Source organism: Heliconius melpomene, chromosome 11 (genome assembly GCF_056956725.1).
Source record: "Heliconius melpomene rosina isolate 202511_hmr_F chromosome 11, ASM5695672v1, whole genome shotgun sequence".
In the NCBI taxonomy this organism is placed as follows: Eukaryota; Metazoa; Arthropoda; class Insecta; order Lepidoptera; family Nymphalidae; genus Heliconius; species Heliconius melpomene.
The window spans coordinates 8,876,084-8,889,744 of NC_140399.1; the positions used below are offsets into that span (position 1 = coordinate 8,876,084).

The window sequence follows — 13,661 nt, forward strand, 5'->3', positions numbered from 1 at the left end:
AAGAGTTTGTGTTAAAAATATGAATAATTTAAATCGTATTTTAAAAATGTTCTTATTGTATGTAATATTTTGATGAACGTTTTTTTTTTTAAATTAATCACACTATTATTAAGATTTCGCAAGAAGAAAATATTTGATTTTCTTCCATAGAAAATAAAATAATTTGAGATTATACAAGAACAAACAGAAAATAAAAAAAATATTAAGATAATAAAACACGCAAATCTGATTTAAATATAATATATTATTTTATTCAGAAACACTCGATGATCTTACTACAATACAGTTCACAGTTTGTTTCAATTTTCAACTTACGACTAGTAAACAATAACAGTGCTAATATTTAATACAAATATTATTTTTATAATATTTTGTATAACATTTTCACTTTTAACATTTCTATTTTAAAATAGATTGACTGTCTGGGCCCTTCGTATATTATTTTCATTTAAGCGTCGGACAGAGCTGCTACACCAGGAAGAACTTTGCCTGAAATAGAAAAAATAACATACATTAAATAATTATATAATCAGACTAGTCAACTCGCAAGGGCACAGATGTGTGACTTCTCGCAGCAGGTTTTGGGTTCGTTTCCCACTTGAGTACATGAAGTATTTAATATTTTCATTTTCTTCGTCCTGGTGTGGAGGCGGCGTGGAATTCTGCCACTCAACACGCAATGTCTCCCTCTGCTTACCCTGATATATGCGGGAATCAGCGTGAAGCTGAAGAGAAGGACATCAAATAGTTGTAAACGCGACGGTTCTAGGTTCGATTACTGCGCGGAGGAATTAATTAATTAATATTTTTTCGCGTGCTCCGAGTGCTATTATAATAGTGACGGAACGGAATTGACTCAATATTTGAAAATACTTTCATAAAATATTTTTATGAAACATTCATACAAAAAATTAAATATAATTTATATGCATATGTAGAGACGTATTTTATAATTAAATCGCTATTCTTTCATGTTACGATTACATAAAGTAGATTGTTATCTCTGTTACTAAGGTTAAGTAAGGCAATTTATTTCGACGACCGCAGCCGTAGCGAAGGTTATTTATTGCAGTAAATTGCTTTATTCAATTTTGAATTTAAAGCAATTTTTTACATGGAAATGTACAATTACATATTACTAAACACTATAACTATATATGAAATATGTATATAGAGGCCAGTCGTGAGGCAGGGGCAGTGTGACTGGATATGCGATAATACGTTGTGGGTTCGAATTCTACACGAGGAAATTAATTAATTAATATTTTTATTTCTTCCCTCTGGTGTCGACGGAAAACGCGGCGTTGAGTTCCGCCACTCAACATGCAATCTCTCCAGCATTCGGCACAAAATGGGGAACTGAGTGTCTGAACTGAAGACTAGGTTCCTTCTGCTTACCCTGCAGAGTGCAGGACACAGCGTGACAGTAGAAAAAATTAAATAAAAATATCAAATAAAAAAAATATCAAATACACATAAAATAAATAAATGGAACGTAATAAAAAGGTCCAACCAACCATGTGCATTTTTAAATAGGATCAAACTTCAAAACATGTTTAGAAGATTAAATTTTTAATAATATTTTTAAATTTAACGTTTTGTACTGTAAATAAGTACGCACCTATATAAATAGGTCGTATTTAATCCGTCGGCCAAACTATAAAAGCATTCAAACGACTGCAACGCTCAGCGGCTTATTTACGGTTATGAGTTTTGCGGTGCCTGCATACATATGTACATATGTAAATAAGGATTATGTATATATATATTTTTCAGCTTTACGCTGTATTCCTCACATAATAGGATCGACAGAGGGAATCTGGAAGCCTAGTGTTAAGACACTCCGTTCCCATTAAAACATTATAGTTCCCTACTTTCTCCGAGTGAGAATCGAAGCCACGACCTCGCACGCTTGTGCCTCTGCACCACGACTGCCCTCTATGAATATATGTTATATGAATAACATATGGCCCAAATATCGTCATCGTATACCAAACGAATACACAGCTAGAAGTTTTATAAATCGGTTTTTGTTTATACATTTGTTATCTGCCAATTTGTTTCGGGTGAAGGAATAATGGCAAGGCGAAACTGATAGATCCATTTTTAAATTAAAAATCAACAAATTTTAGCCTATCATAAGACGACGGCTTGATGTACATCTTTGGTAAGTACATTTTATTGTAGCTTTTAATTGTATCTCGCACTTAACAGGGTAGGTAGAGGGAACCTATGCCCTATTCAGGGAGTCGTGAGATAAGAGGTAAATAAACCAGAAAACGTTTATTTTACAGGTCACGATTGATAGATTTAATATATATTTTTTACCTAAATAATTTAAATATTATACCTTCAAGCAGTTCTAGGGAAGCTCCACCACCGGTGGACACGTGGGATACTTTGTCTTCAGTTCCCCACTTCGCGCAACATGTTGCTGTATCTCCACCACCTGGACAAAAAAAAAAACATATAATTTTACTAGATTTTCTAATAAATGTGAAAGTTTGTTAGGATGGATTTTTGTTCCACTTTCACGCAAAAACGACTGAACGAATTCAGATGAAACTTTACAATAATATAGCTTTTAACTCAGAATAAAGGCTACAATTTATGTTAAGAAATGTTATGAATACCAATATAACTATACATTATATAAATAATAAACAGGATACAAATATAATTGATATGAAAGTATAAAATAAATCTCGCTTTTCTTAAATATTAAAAATATATATTTACCAATAATAGTGACAGCGCCATTTACTGTAGCTTTAACAACTCCGTCCATGAGAGCGCGGGTGCCGCCCGCGAACTTTTCGAATTCAAATACGCCGGCGGGTCTGTTAAAATAAGAAATGAGAATAATACAGAAAGAAATCTCAATATAGTATAGAAATGTAAGCAGACATTTGAAACCACAGTGTTTGATAGTAAATGGTTACGAAGGTCATGAGTTCAACTCCCACTAGGAGAAATAAATTATTTTTAAGATCTCGCTCTGGTAAGAAAATAAAGTTGGATTCCTTAACTAAATGCATTGTCTCAGTTATAATTAGTCGGAAAGTAGGGAACAGAATCTGTTCAGACTAGGTTTCCTTTACCCACTCTGCTATACTCGAGATACACAGTAAAGCTAAAAAAAATCCAGGTTATGATATGCTAAATTATCTTTTAAATAGTATGTCAGATAGGCACATAGTGTGATGGCTGTGAGTTCAATCTCTTATTAAACATAAGACTTAAGAAAAATATATAGATTAAAATTGTTTTCATCATCCCAATTTTGTCAGACAAATAGTAAATTGGGTGGAAAATGTAAAACAGTGTCAGTAACACAACCATCCTCTGACTTCTCTGTTACATGCGGAAAATTCACCTATTCCCCAATAAATAAAATTGAAATCATACAAAGAAATGTCTGTGAAATAACACATAATATCTATTTACTCTTCTTGTAAGACTCACCCATTCCATACAATAACTTTTGCCCTAGCAATGGGGTCGGCGAAAAGTTCCCTAGATTTAGGTCCAACGTCCAATCCCATCCAGCCGTCGGGAACACCAGAAGCCACGTCAGCTGATCCAACCTATTAATAAGATTTATAATGGAAATTCTCAATTTCAATCATCCTTCTAAGCCATCAATGTTATTAATATTATAAATGTGAAAGTTTGTATGGAGGGATTCCACTTTCACTCAAAAACGACTTAATTTATTTGGATGAAACCTTATAATATAGAAGAATAACACATAGCTTTTAGCATCAGCAATTTATGTTAAGATTTTGTATAATTTGGATATAATATATCAATAAGTAAAAGCAGTCGAAGCCCTGCATGCGTTGCTATGCCCTATTCAGGGAGTTGTGACATAAATGGTAAACAAATCAGAAAAAGATTTTACAAGTTTGATGGAAGATGTGCTAATAGCACTGTAAATAATACTATATAATAATATCTGTAGGACATATAGTCCTTGTAAGACTTATGAATAATTTATCATATTTTAGAAAAAGTAAAAAAAGTATATAGTTATAAAGGACTCAAATGAAACACCATGGAAACTATCCAGGACTTGGAGGGTCTCTAAAATATTTGTTTAACTTTAGATTGGATATATATATAATATATAATAGTTTACAAAAAATATATATATAATAGTTTACAAAAAAAATAGTTTTTGCACAATAATAAAATTTACATGAAGTATTTATTATTTTAATACTATTCTCTTACCTGGGCATTCTCATCAAATTTGTCAGCAGTAACAAAGTCAACAGGTAAGTGCACCTTTACATTGTTCTTAACAGCCTTGTCCAGGAGCTTTGCAACAATTTTTGCACCTTCAGCATCATATAAGGAATTACCAATCTGAAAATAAATAGCATATTTCAGTCTAAATCTATACTAATATAATAAAGCGGAAGAGTTTGTTTGTTTGTTTGTTTGAACGCTAAGATCTCTGGATCTACTGGATCGATTTACTTTGTTTTTGTTTTGTATGAAAGCTGCATTCTGCAGAAGTGCTATAGGCTATATAATATTACATTACACATATATACTAATAAATTAAAATACTTTCTAATTTGACATGCAATTTATTCTGCCATGTTAATAACAACCGTCGTCGCTACGCGACCGCGTTCGTTACCGCGTCATTTTGATGTTCATCCTTATGAAAATATATATAATAGTCACTTTTAGCATTTCATCTAGATTGAAATTATATTTCTATAGAAATTATATTCTTATATTTCAAGCAGGCGTAGCCGCGTCCGGGTCCGCTAGTGTTAGTATAATTTTCAATTTTTATAGTAGCCTCTAGTTCATTTTTGTGATTTATAAGTAATGAAATTCAACATTTAAATAAAATTTGATTTAGATTTTGTACTTAAAATTTGAATACTTACAGCCATGCCCTTAGTTTCTTTAAGGAAGGTATAAGCCATACCACCTCCTATGATCATTTCATTAACCTTGTCTAATAAGTTTTCTATGAGAAGAATTTTGTCTGCCACTTTTGCACCTCCAAGGATGGCAAGGAATGGCCTACAATAAAAAATATATATGGAAAAAGTTAAATGCAAAATATATGTATGCTCCATAATTCGGTGGAAAAAGGGGAATGGCGTGATTTAACACTAGTTTCACTCTGCCTACTCTGCTGTGCGCAAGATAGTGTGAAGCTAACAAAAATATATATATGCAGATATAGTACATATTTGATTTTGTACCTTAATTTTTAAATATACTGTATACTGTTAAATATACTTCTACCAAAATTTTTTTTTTAAGTTTTTTTATTCTCATTTTAAGAGCTGAATCACTAAGATGACTATGTTGCTCTGGTTAGTAATACAAATATTTTTAAGAAGTTGTCTGCAAAAAATAACAATATTTTCAATCTGCATCAACTGTTGCAGTTTACTTGTTTGCAAATTAAGATATATTAAATATTTTAAAACATACCTTTCTGGTTCATGCAATGCCTTAGCAAAATATTGCAATTCCTTTTTGAGTAAAAATCCACTGGCTCTTTGATCAAAACCTTCACCCATCATAGAACTGTGAGCTCTGTGGGCAGTGCCTAAAATACAATAATATAAATTAAAGGTTCTATTTATACTATTTAAAAAAAAAACAAATGAGTTAGTAGAGAAGAGTGGACACTAATTTATTCCTCCCTATTCGGTGAAGCAAAACTCTAACTTAGTTATAGAGTTTTAAAAGCTTAGTTATAGAGTTTAATTGTTTTCGACATTTAGCAAGGTAGGGAGGGTGTACCCACTATCAAGACACTTCAGGACATTGATTGTTAAGTAGCAAAACTAAAAAAAAATATCTGATTAGTATAAGAAATAGTTGTTATATTACCAAATGCATCATTAATATAGAGATCTCCAAGTTTCCTTAGGCTAGCTCTGAATGCTTTAACTTTTTCAGGATCAGCCTTGGCTTTAGCACCACTAGCATCCACACCCTTGCCCTCTTCTTCAATGTGGAAACGAAGATTCTCAAGTAAAATTATTGAACCTGCTGGTGGATCAGCACAAGCTGCTTTAACTTCAGCTCCCACACAGTCTGGCAGAAACTGTACTTCTCTAAAATTTGTTAATTAATATTTTTTATTTTATTTTTTTTCATAGGTAGGTAGAACCTAATGTTAAGATATTCCGTTCGCTTCTTAGCGCGAAAAACTACAACACGACGGATTCAATTTACGATATTATGATGTCTTCGAAATAAATTCTGTACGACCTTCAAATGACAATGAAAACACTTACTTGTTTAGTAGTTTCTTAAGTTCTTCTGCTACTGGTTTCAAGGTATATTTTTTATTTGCTTGACCATCTGGTCTACCAAGATGTGACATAAGAACTACGGATTTTGCACCCTTATCCAGAGCATACTTAACCGAATCTAAAGCGGCTACAATGCGTTGATTATTGGTAATAACTCCATCTTTTAAAGGTACATTAAAATCCACCCTAAAAATTAAAAAATATATACACACTAAAACAAGAATTTGTATACTTAATTATATGTAAAATAGTATCCCTATATTAATTATTTACCTCATCAACACGCGTTTCCCACTTAAGTTGAGGGCATCAATGCTGAGTTTGTTAAGAGCCATAATTATGTTTTAATATTTTAATGTAATTGCAGAGGAAATTTATAAATCGGCGCACAGTAATTTTTGGTCAATCTTAGACAATTTTGACCTTGTAAATGTCAATAGGGTCAAATATTCTTGCTATATTAAAAAAATATTACTTCAGTAATTTACTTCTTTAATCTTTTATAGTGTTTTGTAATGTGTGATTTTTTCTACAAAATTGTATTTACCCCAGACTAGTTCAATAATTGTAAGGTTTGGTCATTAAATGTAATATTACTTTAAGTTTTGACAAACTTAACAAAACGGACATTTTATACAGTCGTATAGAGATGTAAATTTAGAATACCATAAACTATATATGCTGATGACGTAATGTTGGTAGGCGGAGGCGAGTGATAGGAACGCGGGAGGGATTTTTTGTTCGGTTTATGTTGGCATCACTGCTCGTTCTTCGCGAAATGCACGCATTGGGACGCTCGGATTTAGAATGTTCCTTGAAAATCTACGTTGAATTAAATGAAACTTCTTTACGAAGTGATAAGTTTTGTGACTCTTGTGTTCAAAAGTTTTATTTGAGTTCTTGTTTAGTGTGTATTAGTGATTGTTTTGGTTGACCAACAAAGTTAACAGAAGTGCGTCGAAAGTTGAAACATGGTGCCGCTAGGACCCGGGCCAGGCCATCCTACCGCACATCAAACGCACGGCGGGCCATCTACAAATTTATCCGGTCCAAATTCGTTATCACAGAGCTCGTCACAATCGAACAAGTCGTCAGTAGCGGTGTGTATTGAGAAATATTGCTTAATTTTAAACGGTTTTGCATCAATCTGGCGGGTCGCACATGTTTATGTAACTTCTAGTTTGAGCACGTGCGATTTGGCGCTAATTTTAATATTGCTTTTTCAGAAGCCGAACTACACATTAAAATTTACTCTCGCTGGACACACAAAAGCCGTTTCGTCCGTTAAATTTAGTCCCAATGGCGAATGGCTCGCTAGCTCCTGTAAGTATACTGGATAAGATATTCATGAAATTTGTTTATTCTTTGTATTATTTATGTCTAATAGAAATTATTGAACTGGTAAAACGTACATCGTAGAATTTGCGCTACAAGTAGTAATAGTAGACTGTATATTGAATATTTGCAGCATTTGCATTTTCATTAGGCAAATTAAATAACAAAGAAATAAAAAAGATACTACATTAGTATTACCTAAATAAGAAATAAATATTTTACTCTTTTTGTGCTATAGTAACATTTTAATTATGCTAAAATATAAAGTATCCATTATCATATACAAAAAATGTAGTGGCTTTTACTCTAAAACTAATTCAATACCCTACTTAATGATGCTTTAATTTAAATATATTATTTTACATATTTGTATATATTTTCATACTTGAAATGGTATACCTTACATAAATGTATTGAAAGCTAGTTACTTTTTTCCATATAATATGTATTTCATGCACACTTGTAACTAGGTCACATGCTCTTTGACATAATGGAAGTGATAATAAGTTCATAGTTAGAGTTACCAAAACTTATTTACCAAATTGTTAGTGTAATATAAAAAAATATACAAAGAAAAGAAACTTGTTTTGAGTTTAGATAAAAAAAACTTCACTAACATCCATACAAAGAATGAATTGATGACCTTGGTATTATTATCTAATGTATTACTTATATTGAATTTCTTATTATTTATATTTACATTTTTTATTGTTATATTTCTGTAATTATATTTTTGATTTCCAGCTGCTGACAAACTTATTAAAGTGTGGGGAGCTTATGATGGCAAATTTGAAAAGACTATATCGGGACATAAGATGGGAATCAGTGATGTGGCATGGTCATCAGATAGCAGGTTGATTGTTAGTGCCAGTGATGACAAAACTTTAAAGGTACTTTTTTAGTTAGCTAATGATGTTTCTAAATTTTTTGCATTTATTCCATAATAATAAATGTGTTTTAGTTAATTATTAAAATTGAACATATGCATGTGTAAATAATTTTACAAACAAGAAGCATTTCCTATATATAAATAGCAGTAAAGTGTTGAAAAGTAGGGTAAAAACTATTTTGTGTCTTCAACACTTGAATTTCTCACGGTAATTGACCTCTTATCTTAAGAGATAAGTGACACCAGTGTTCTGATTAGAATGTTCACAACTAAGGTATTTTGATAAGGTTCAATAGTTATATATTTTTAACATGTTATGAATCAAAATATATATGTAGTTGTATTTTAAAGGTATTTCAAATTGTAAATTAAAGTTTATTTGTTTGGTAGAAGTAGGAAATAAATCAATACATCAATAGCTTGGTAAATTCAGCTACAATAGAATGCTAAAAAGTTTCTTTCTCATTATATGAATATTGTAAAATACTTAAAAAATATACTTTAGTAAGTAATACTTAATGTACTTTTATAAATCTATGACTTATATTTCAGGTCTGGGAATTGAGTTCTGGAAAATGTCTAAAAACTTTAAAAGGACACAGCAACTATGTGTTTTGCTGTAATTTTAACCCACAAAGTAATCTTATTGTCTCTGGTAGTTTTGATGAGAGTGTGCGGATATGGGATGTCAGGACAGGTAAGAAAATAGTCATGTAATATATGTTATTTTGTTAAAAACAATTTATATTATTAATGTTATGCATACAAGTGCTTTTTAATAAAAGTTGTTATTTATAAATTCTAAAATTTAATATTGCTTTATTATTTAATTATTTATTTATATCTCTAATTATGTATTATATTCAACAGGTAAATGCTTAAAGACACTACCAGCACATTCGGATCCTGTGTCGGCAGTACATTTCAACAGAGATGGTAGTCTTATTGTATCTTCAAGTTATGATGGTTTATGGTGAGAATATTTCACATTTATTTTTATTTTATGTTTTGTTAGATAATAAATAATAATGTTAGACAATAGTGTGGAATTTTTCTAAACGTTCTACAGATGCCCTTTTTTGATTGGCTGATTGTTATTACTATTATTTTCTTTATACTAAATTCAATGTCTTACCAGACTGAGAGAGTAAAAATAACTAATTCTTTTTGGTTAGCATTTTAATATTCAGACAGCCTCATTGCATATATTGTTAATTAATATTTTTATTTATTTTAGTCGAATCTGGGACACAGCGTCCGGTCAGTGCCTTAAAACTCTTATAGACGATGACAATCCACCAGTTTCCTTTGTAAAATTCTCTCCAAACGGCAAATATATACTAGCGGCGACACTCGATAATACACTTAAATTGTGGGACTACAGCAGAGGCAAATGTTTGAAAACATATACTGGACATAAGAATGAGAAATATTGTATTTTTGCTAACTTCAGTGTTACTGGTGGAAAGGTAATTGAATTTTTCTATTAACTATTATAACACATCTCAAATCATTTTAAATAATATGGTTTTACTTTTAAGAGTTAAAGAAATCTTTAATTTTTATATGTTGTCTAAAAAAGTATTTTTATAAAAAATATATATCTCTCAGACAGATATATAATTAATAATTAACTTTTTAAGCTGTATTTTATACAAAGATGTAAAAATATATACCAACATAAACTAAGTAAAATTTTCCACCAACAGTGGATAGTATCAGGATCGGAAGATAATCTCGTGTACATATGGAACCTCCAGTCAAAGGAGATAGTGCAACGGCTCTCCGGACACACAGACACGGTGTTATGCACCGCATGCCATCCCACTGAAAATATTATTGCTTCAGCTGCTCTAGAGAATGACAAGACTATCAAACTATGGAAGAGTGACACGTAATGTTTGCTTGGTAAGTTTAATTAATCAATTATATATCTTTTTAATTTATATTTGTGCTTTAGGTAGGATGTAGGTGCACTTTGACATACAGGGCCACTGAAACTATGATAGTTTTTATATTATTAATTTATTATTTCTCTATACTCAAGACATTTTTTCTCTAAAATATATCAAAGGTTATACAAATAACAGTATAGAGATGTTAAAGGCTTATTTTGTATTAGGGTCTCACAAATTATTTGTTAAGTTTCTTTTATGGATATGGTCAAACATTAACACTTTGAAATATTGTGTAATAAACTTGTACAATATTGCATCATATACATGCGACTAAGCCAATATAGATTTAAAGTATGCTTGATTAGTATTATTCCCATTATAAACAAGAAAGATTAATATCTTTTACCATATAAATAATCTTTTCTAGAAATTGTATTTTAAAAGTACTATGCATGCATAATGGTGGTATTATAAGCAGGTGTGAGAGGCACACCTGCCTTGAACAACTGTCAGTTTATTCACCTTTTAAAATTACACTTTAATATATTAATGTAAACTATTTATTCTTAAAAAAAAATATTTGATTTAAGTGAGATATAATATTTTATTACATTATTCAATGATGTGAAAATAAAATATTATTCCAATTTATCAGTAATATTTTTCTTTCTAATATGTTGTGTGCTTGTGCACAAGGCCAGTAGCTTTGATTGTTAGATATTTAGGAATCCCAATTTGTTTGGTTTTATATACCTAATATTTATTAGTGTTCAACCTTTCACTTTTAGACATTTACTTCAATCTTTTATATTATTCCAATTCCCAGGGTCCTTTGTCATAGTAAAATAATATTATAATATCATAATTATATCTTATTTTTATTAGTGTATTCATATTGTGAACCAGTCCTAATATATAGCTTATTAGTTATAACTTTTTAATGTTCCATTTTTCTCAAACTACTTCTAGCAATTTTCCAAAACATTCTTGTGAATTTGAACAGTTTACTATTGTGTAAAAGGGCAAAGTATGAGGGTCACAACGTTCTTTAACGCAATTATATAAGCAAACATGCGGGATTCCACATTTTTATTTCACAAAACAAAACATCTCAAGTTGCCCTTTTACTTACCGTCTTAGTGCAAATATCTATGTTAAATATTGGAGTGGAATGGTTCTCATTACCACATATTTTGTGGTTATTTTTCATTTAAAAATTGTGGAGCAGTAAAAAAAATATAAGTGAATTGTAGTAATGTTGCTATAAATTCATAAATGTGATGAAAAAATATCTTCATCTTATATTAAAATATTGTGTAAACTTTAGTTATTAGAGAATCTGTATTACTTTTATAAAGTCTTAGTTGTTTTCACTAAAATGATGATCTTTTATTATTTTACTTTTTGGGGCGCATACTACATGGTAGGCAAAGTGATCCTATTGTCAATACATTCTTAATTCAAACGGCAAAACTCGATAGATTATCTACTACCAGGACAAGAAAATGAAAATAATTCATTTCCTCGAGTGAGGTCCGAACCCACAAACATTCCAGTTAGAGTCAAACATTTCCACTGCACCACAATGGACTCAGCTTTTAATAATTGTAAAAATGTACTATTTTCTATTAATTTTGATTATGTTTGTTCCAGATAGCGCACAGACGGCGATCTGTTTATAGCGGCTCCATATTGAGAGCTCGGCCTTTGGCTTGTGAATAGTTTTTTTTTATATATAAATAAGGTTTTATTAGTTTTACGGAATTACGGACAATCGACCGAGCGTGTATCATCAAGTAGTCAGCCAGTCAGATCAGAGATGAGTGTGCATTTCATTTGTTTTATAAGATTCACATATTTTTCTAATGTGCAAATGATGAATATAAAGTGTTTTAGCCATTATGTCCTAGAGTATACAGAGTTATTAAGGATCTTGCTTAATAATAATAACTTGTTGGATGCAATTAAAAATTTAGTAGTTATATTGTGGTTTTATTATGTTCCTTTACTGTAACGCGACGGTTGTGGGTTCGATCCCCATTCGAGGAAGTGAACTATTTATTTACGTTTATATTTCCTCGAGGAAAAGTCGTTCCGCTCTGGTGTCGAGGCAAAAGCGCGGCGTTGAGTTCCTCCTTTCAACGCGCAACGCCTTCAGAATTCGGTGGAAAATGGGGAACGGAGTGTCTTAACACTAGGTTCCTACCCTAGTTCCCTCTGCGTGCGGGATACAGCGTGAAGCTGATTTTTTATAACCATTATATTTTAAGCAACGCCGGAACATTTCCTTAGTAGTTCTATAAAAATAAAGGGTAACCCACAGGGGTTCCCAGTAATATGCTTTCCATAATTTTATACAGTCTCTATTATAGAAGATAAAGCGAGAAAAATTAGGTCAGCGAGCCCTTGGGATATTGTGGAACGTCTTTCTATCCCCGCCTTATCATATTGATGAGTTAGTAGTGTGTTCGTTAGATATTTAATTTTTTTTAATATTAAAAGTTAATCAATAATGGAGAAATTATGTATTTATTAGCAACCTGCTTGTGGCTTCGCCCGTTTAAAGAAAGCTAATATATATATGGCTGTGGTATATACATTACACATACTTGTAGGGACTAACATCCACACGGTTAATGTCACGTCTACACATGTGATCTCTCGTCCTCACAATTGATGTCGCCTCCATATATGTGTTTGCACTTTCGCATATTTGATCTCGTTATTAGAGCGAGGAAAAGAAAACATTCATTATTTAATTTCCTCGAGTGCGAATTGAACCCACAACAAGTATAGTGTCAGTCAGTATATTTTAGCTGGACCACTACGCTACTATTACGAACAAAGAGACAGATAAATAAATATTTTAAAAGTTTAATAGTTTCTCTTTTTTATTTTTCGCAAATATGTTTTATATGTAGACAACATTTACACTGTTTTATATAGATAAAAGAATATAGATAACATATGTAAAAGTTGTTAAAGTATATTAAAAAGCTGCAACTTTCTCTTACAACATTTTCAGTACAAATTTATATGGCGATTCAGTGCTTTATACTACGAATTGGAAAATTTGCATATGAATTCCTTAAGTGTATAGCCATAGCAGCTTTAGATATTTCAGTATAAAAGACACCTACATTCCGTGACGGCCTTATGCAGAGAAACAAATAAACAAAAACTAATTCAATATTTTTTTTCCATTTCTATAATCTTGATTATTATTTTAAATATGCT

At 31.1% G+C, this 13,661-nt stretch overlaps 2 protein-coding genes across 2 annotated transcripts; one reads left to right on the forward strand and one right to left on the reverse strand.

Annotated features, from left to right (window-relative positions):
* Positions 1-224: 224 nt before the first annotated feature.
* Pgk (phosphoglycerate kinase) lies at positions 225-6,737 on the reverse strand. Its single transcript, XM_085193402.1, has 10 exons — positions 6,576-6,737; positions 6,285-6,488; positions 5,875-6,101; positions 5,470-5,587; positions 4,911-5,049; positions 4,237-4,371; positions 3,466-3,587; positions 2,740-2,840; positions 2,351-2,449; positions 225-489 (listed from the first exon to the last, which is right to left on the reverse strand). The coding sequence occupies exons 1-10, from the start codon at positions 6,635-6,637 to the stop codon at positions 449-451; spliced, it is 1,248 nt and encodes a 415-aa protein (XP_085049528.1). The 5' UTR covers positions 6,638-6,737; the 3' UTR covers positions 225-448.
* Positions 6,738-7,040: 303 nt separating this feature from the next.
* On the forward strand, positions 7,041-12,406 carry wds (WD repeat-containing protein wds). The gene is made up of 8 exons (XM_085193403.1): positions 7,041-7,402; positions 7,529-7,625; positions 8,382-8,527; positions 9,079-9,223; positions 9,397-9,499; positions 9,764-9,995; positions 10,236-10,434; positions 12,078-12,406. The coding sequence occupies exons 1-7, from the start codon at positions 7,274-7,276 to the stop codon at positions 10,422-10,424; spliced, it is 1,041 nt and encodes a 346-aa protein (XP_085049529.1). The 5' UTR covers positions 7,041-7,273; the 3' UTR covers positions 10,425-10,434; positions 12,078-12,406.
* Positions 12,407-13,661: the final 1,255 nt, after the last annotated feature.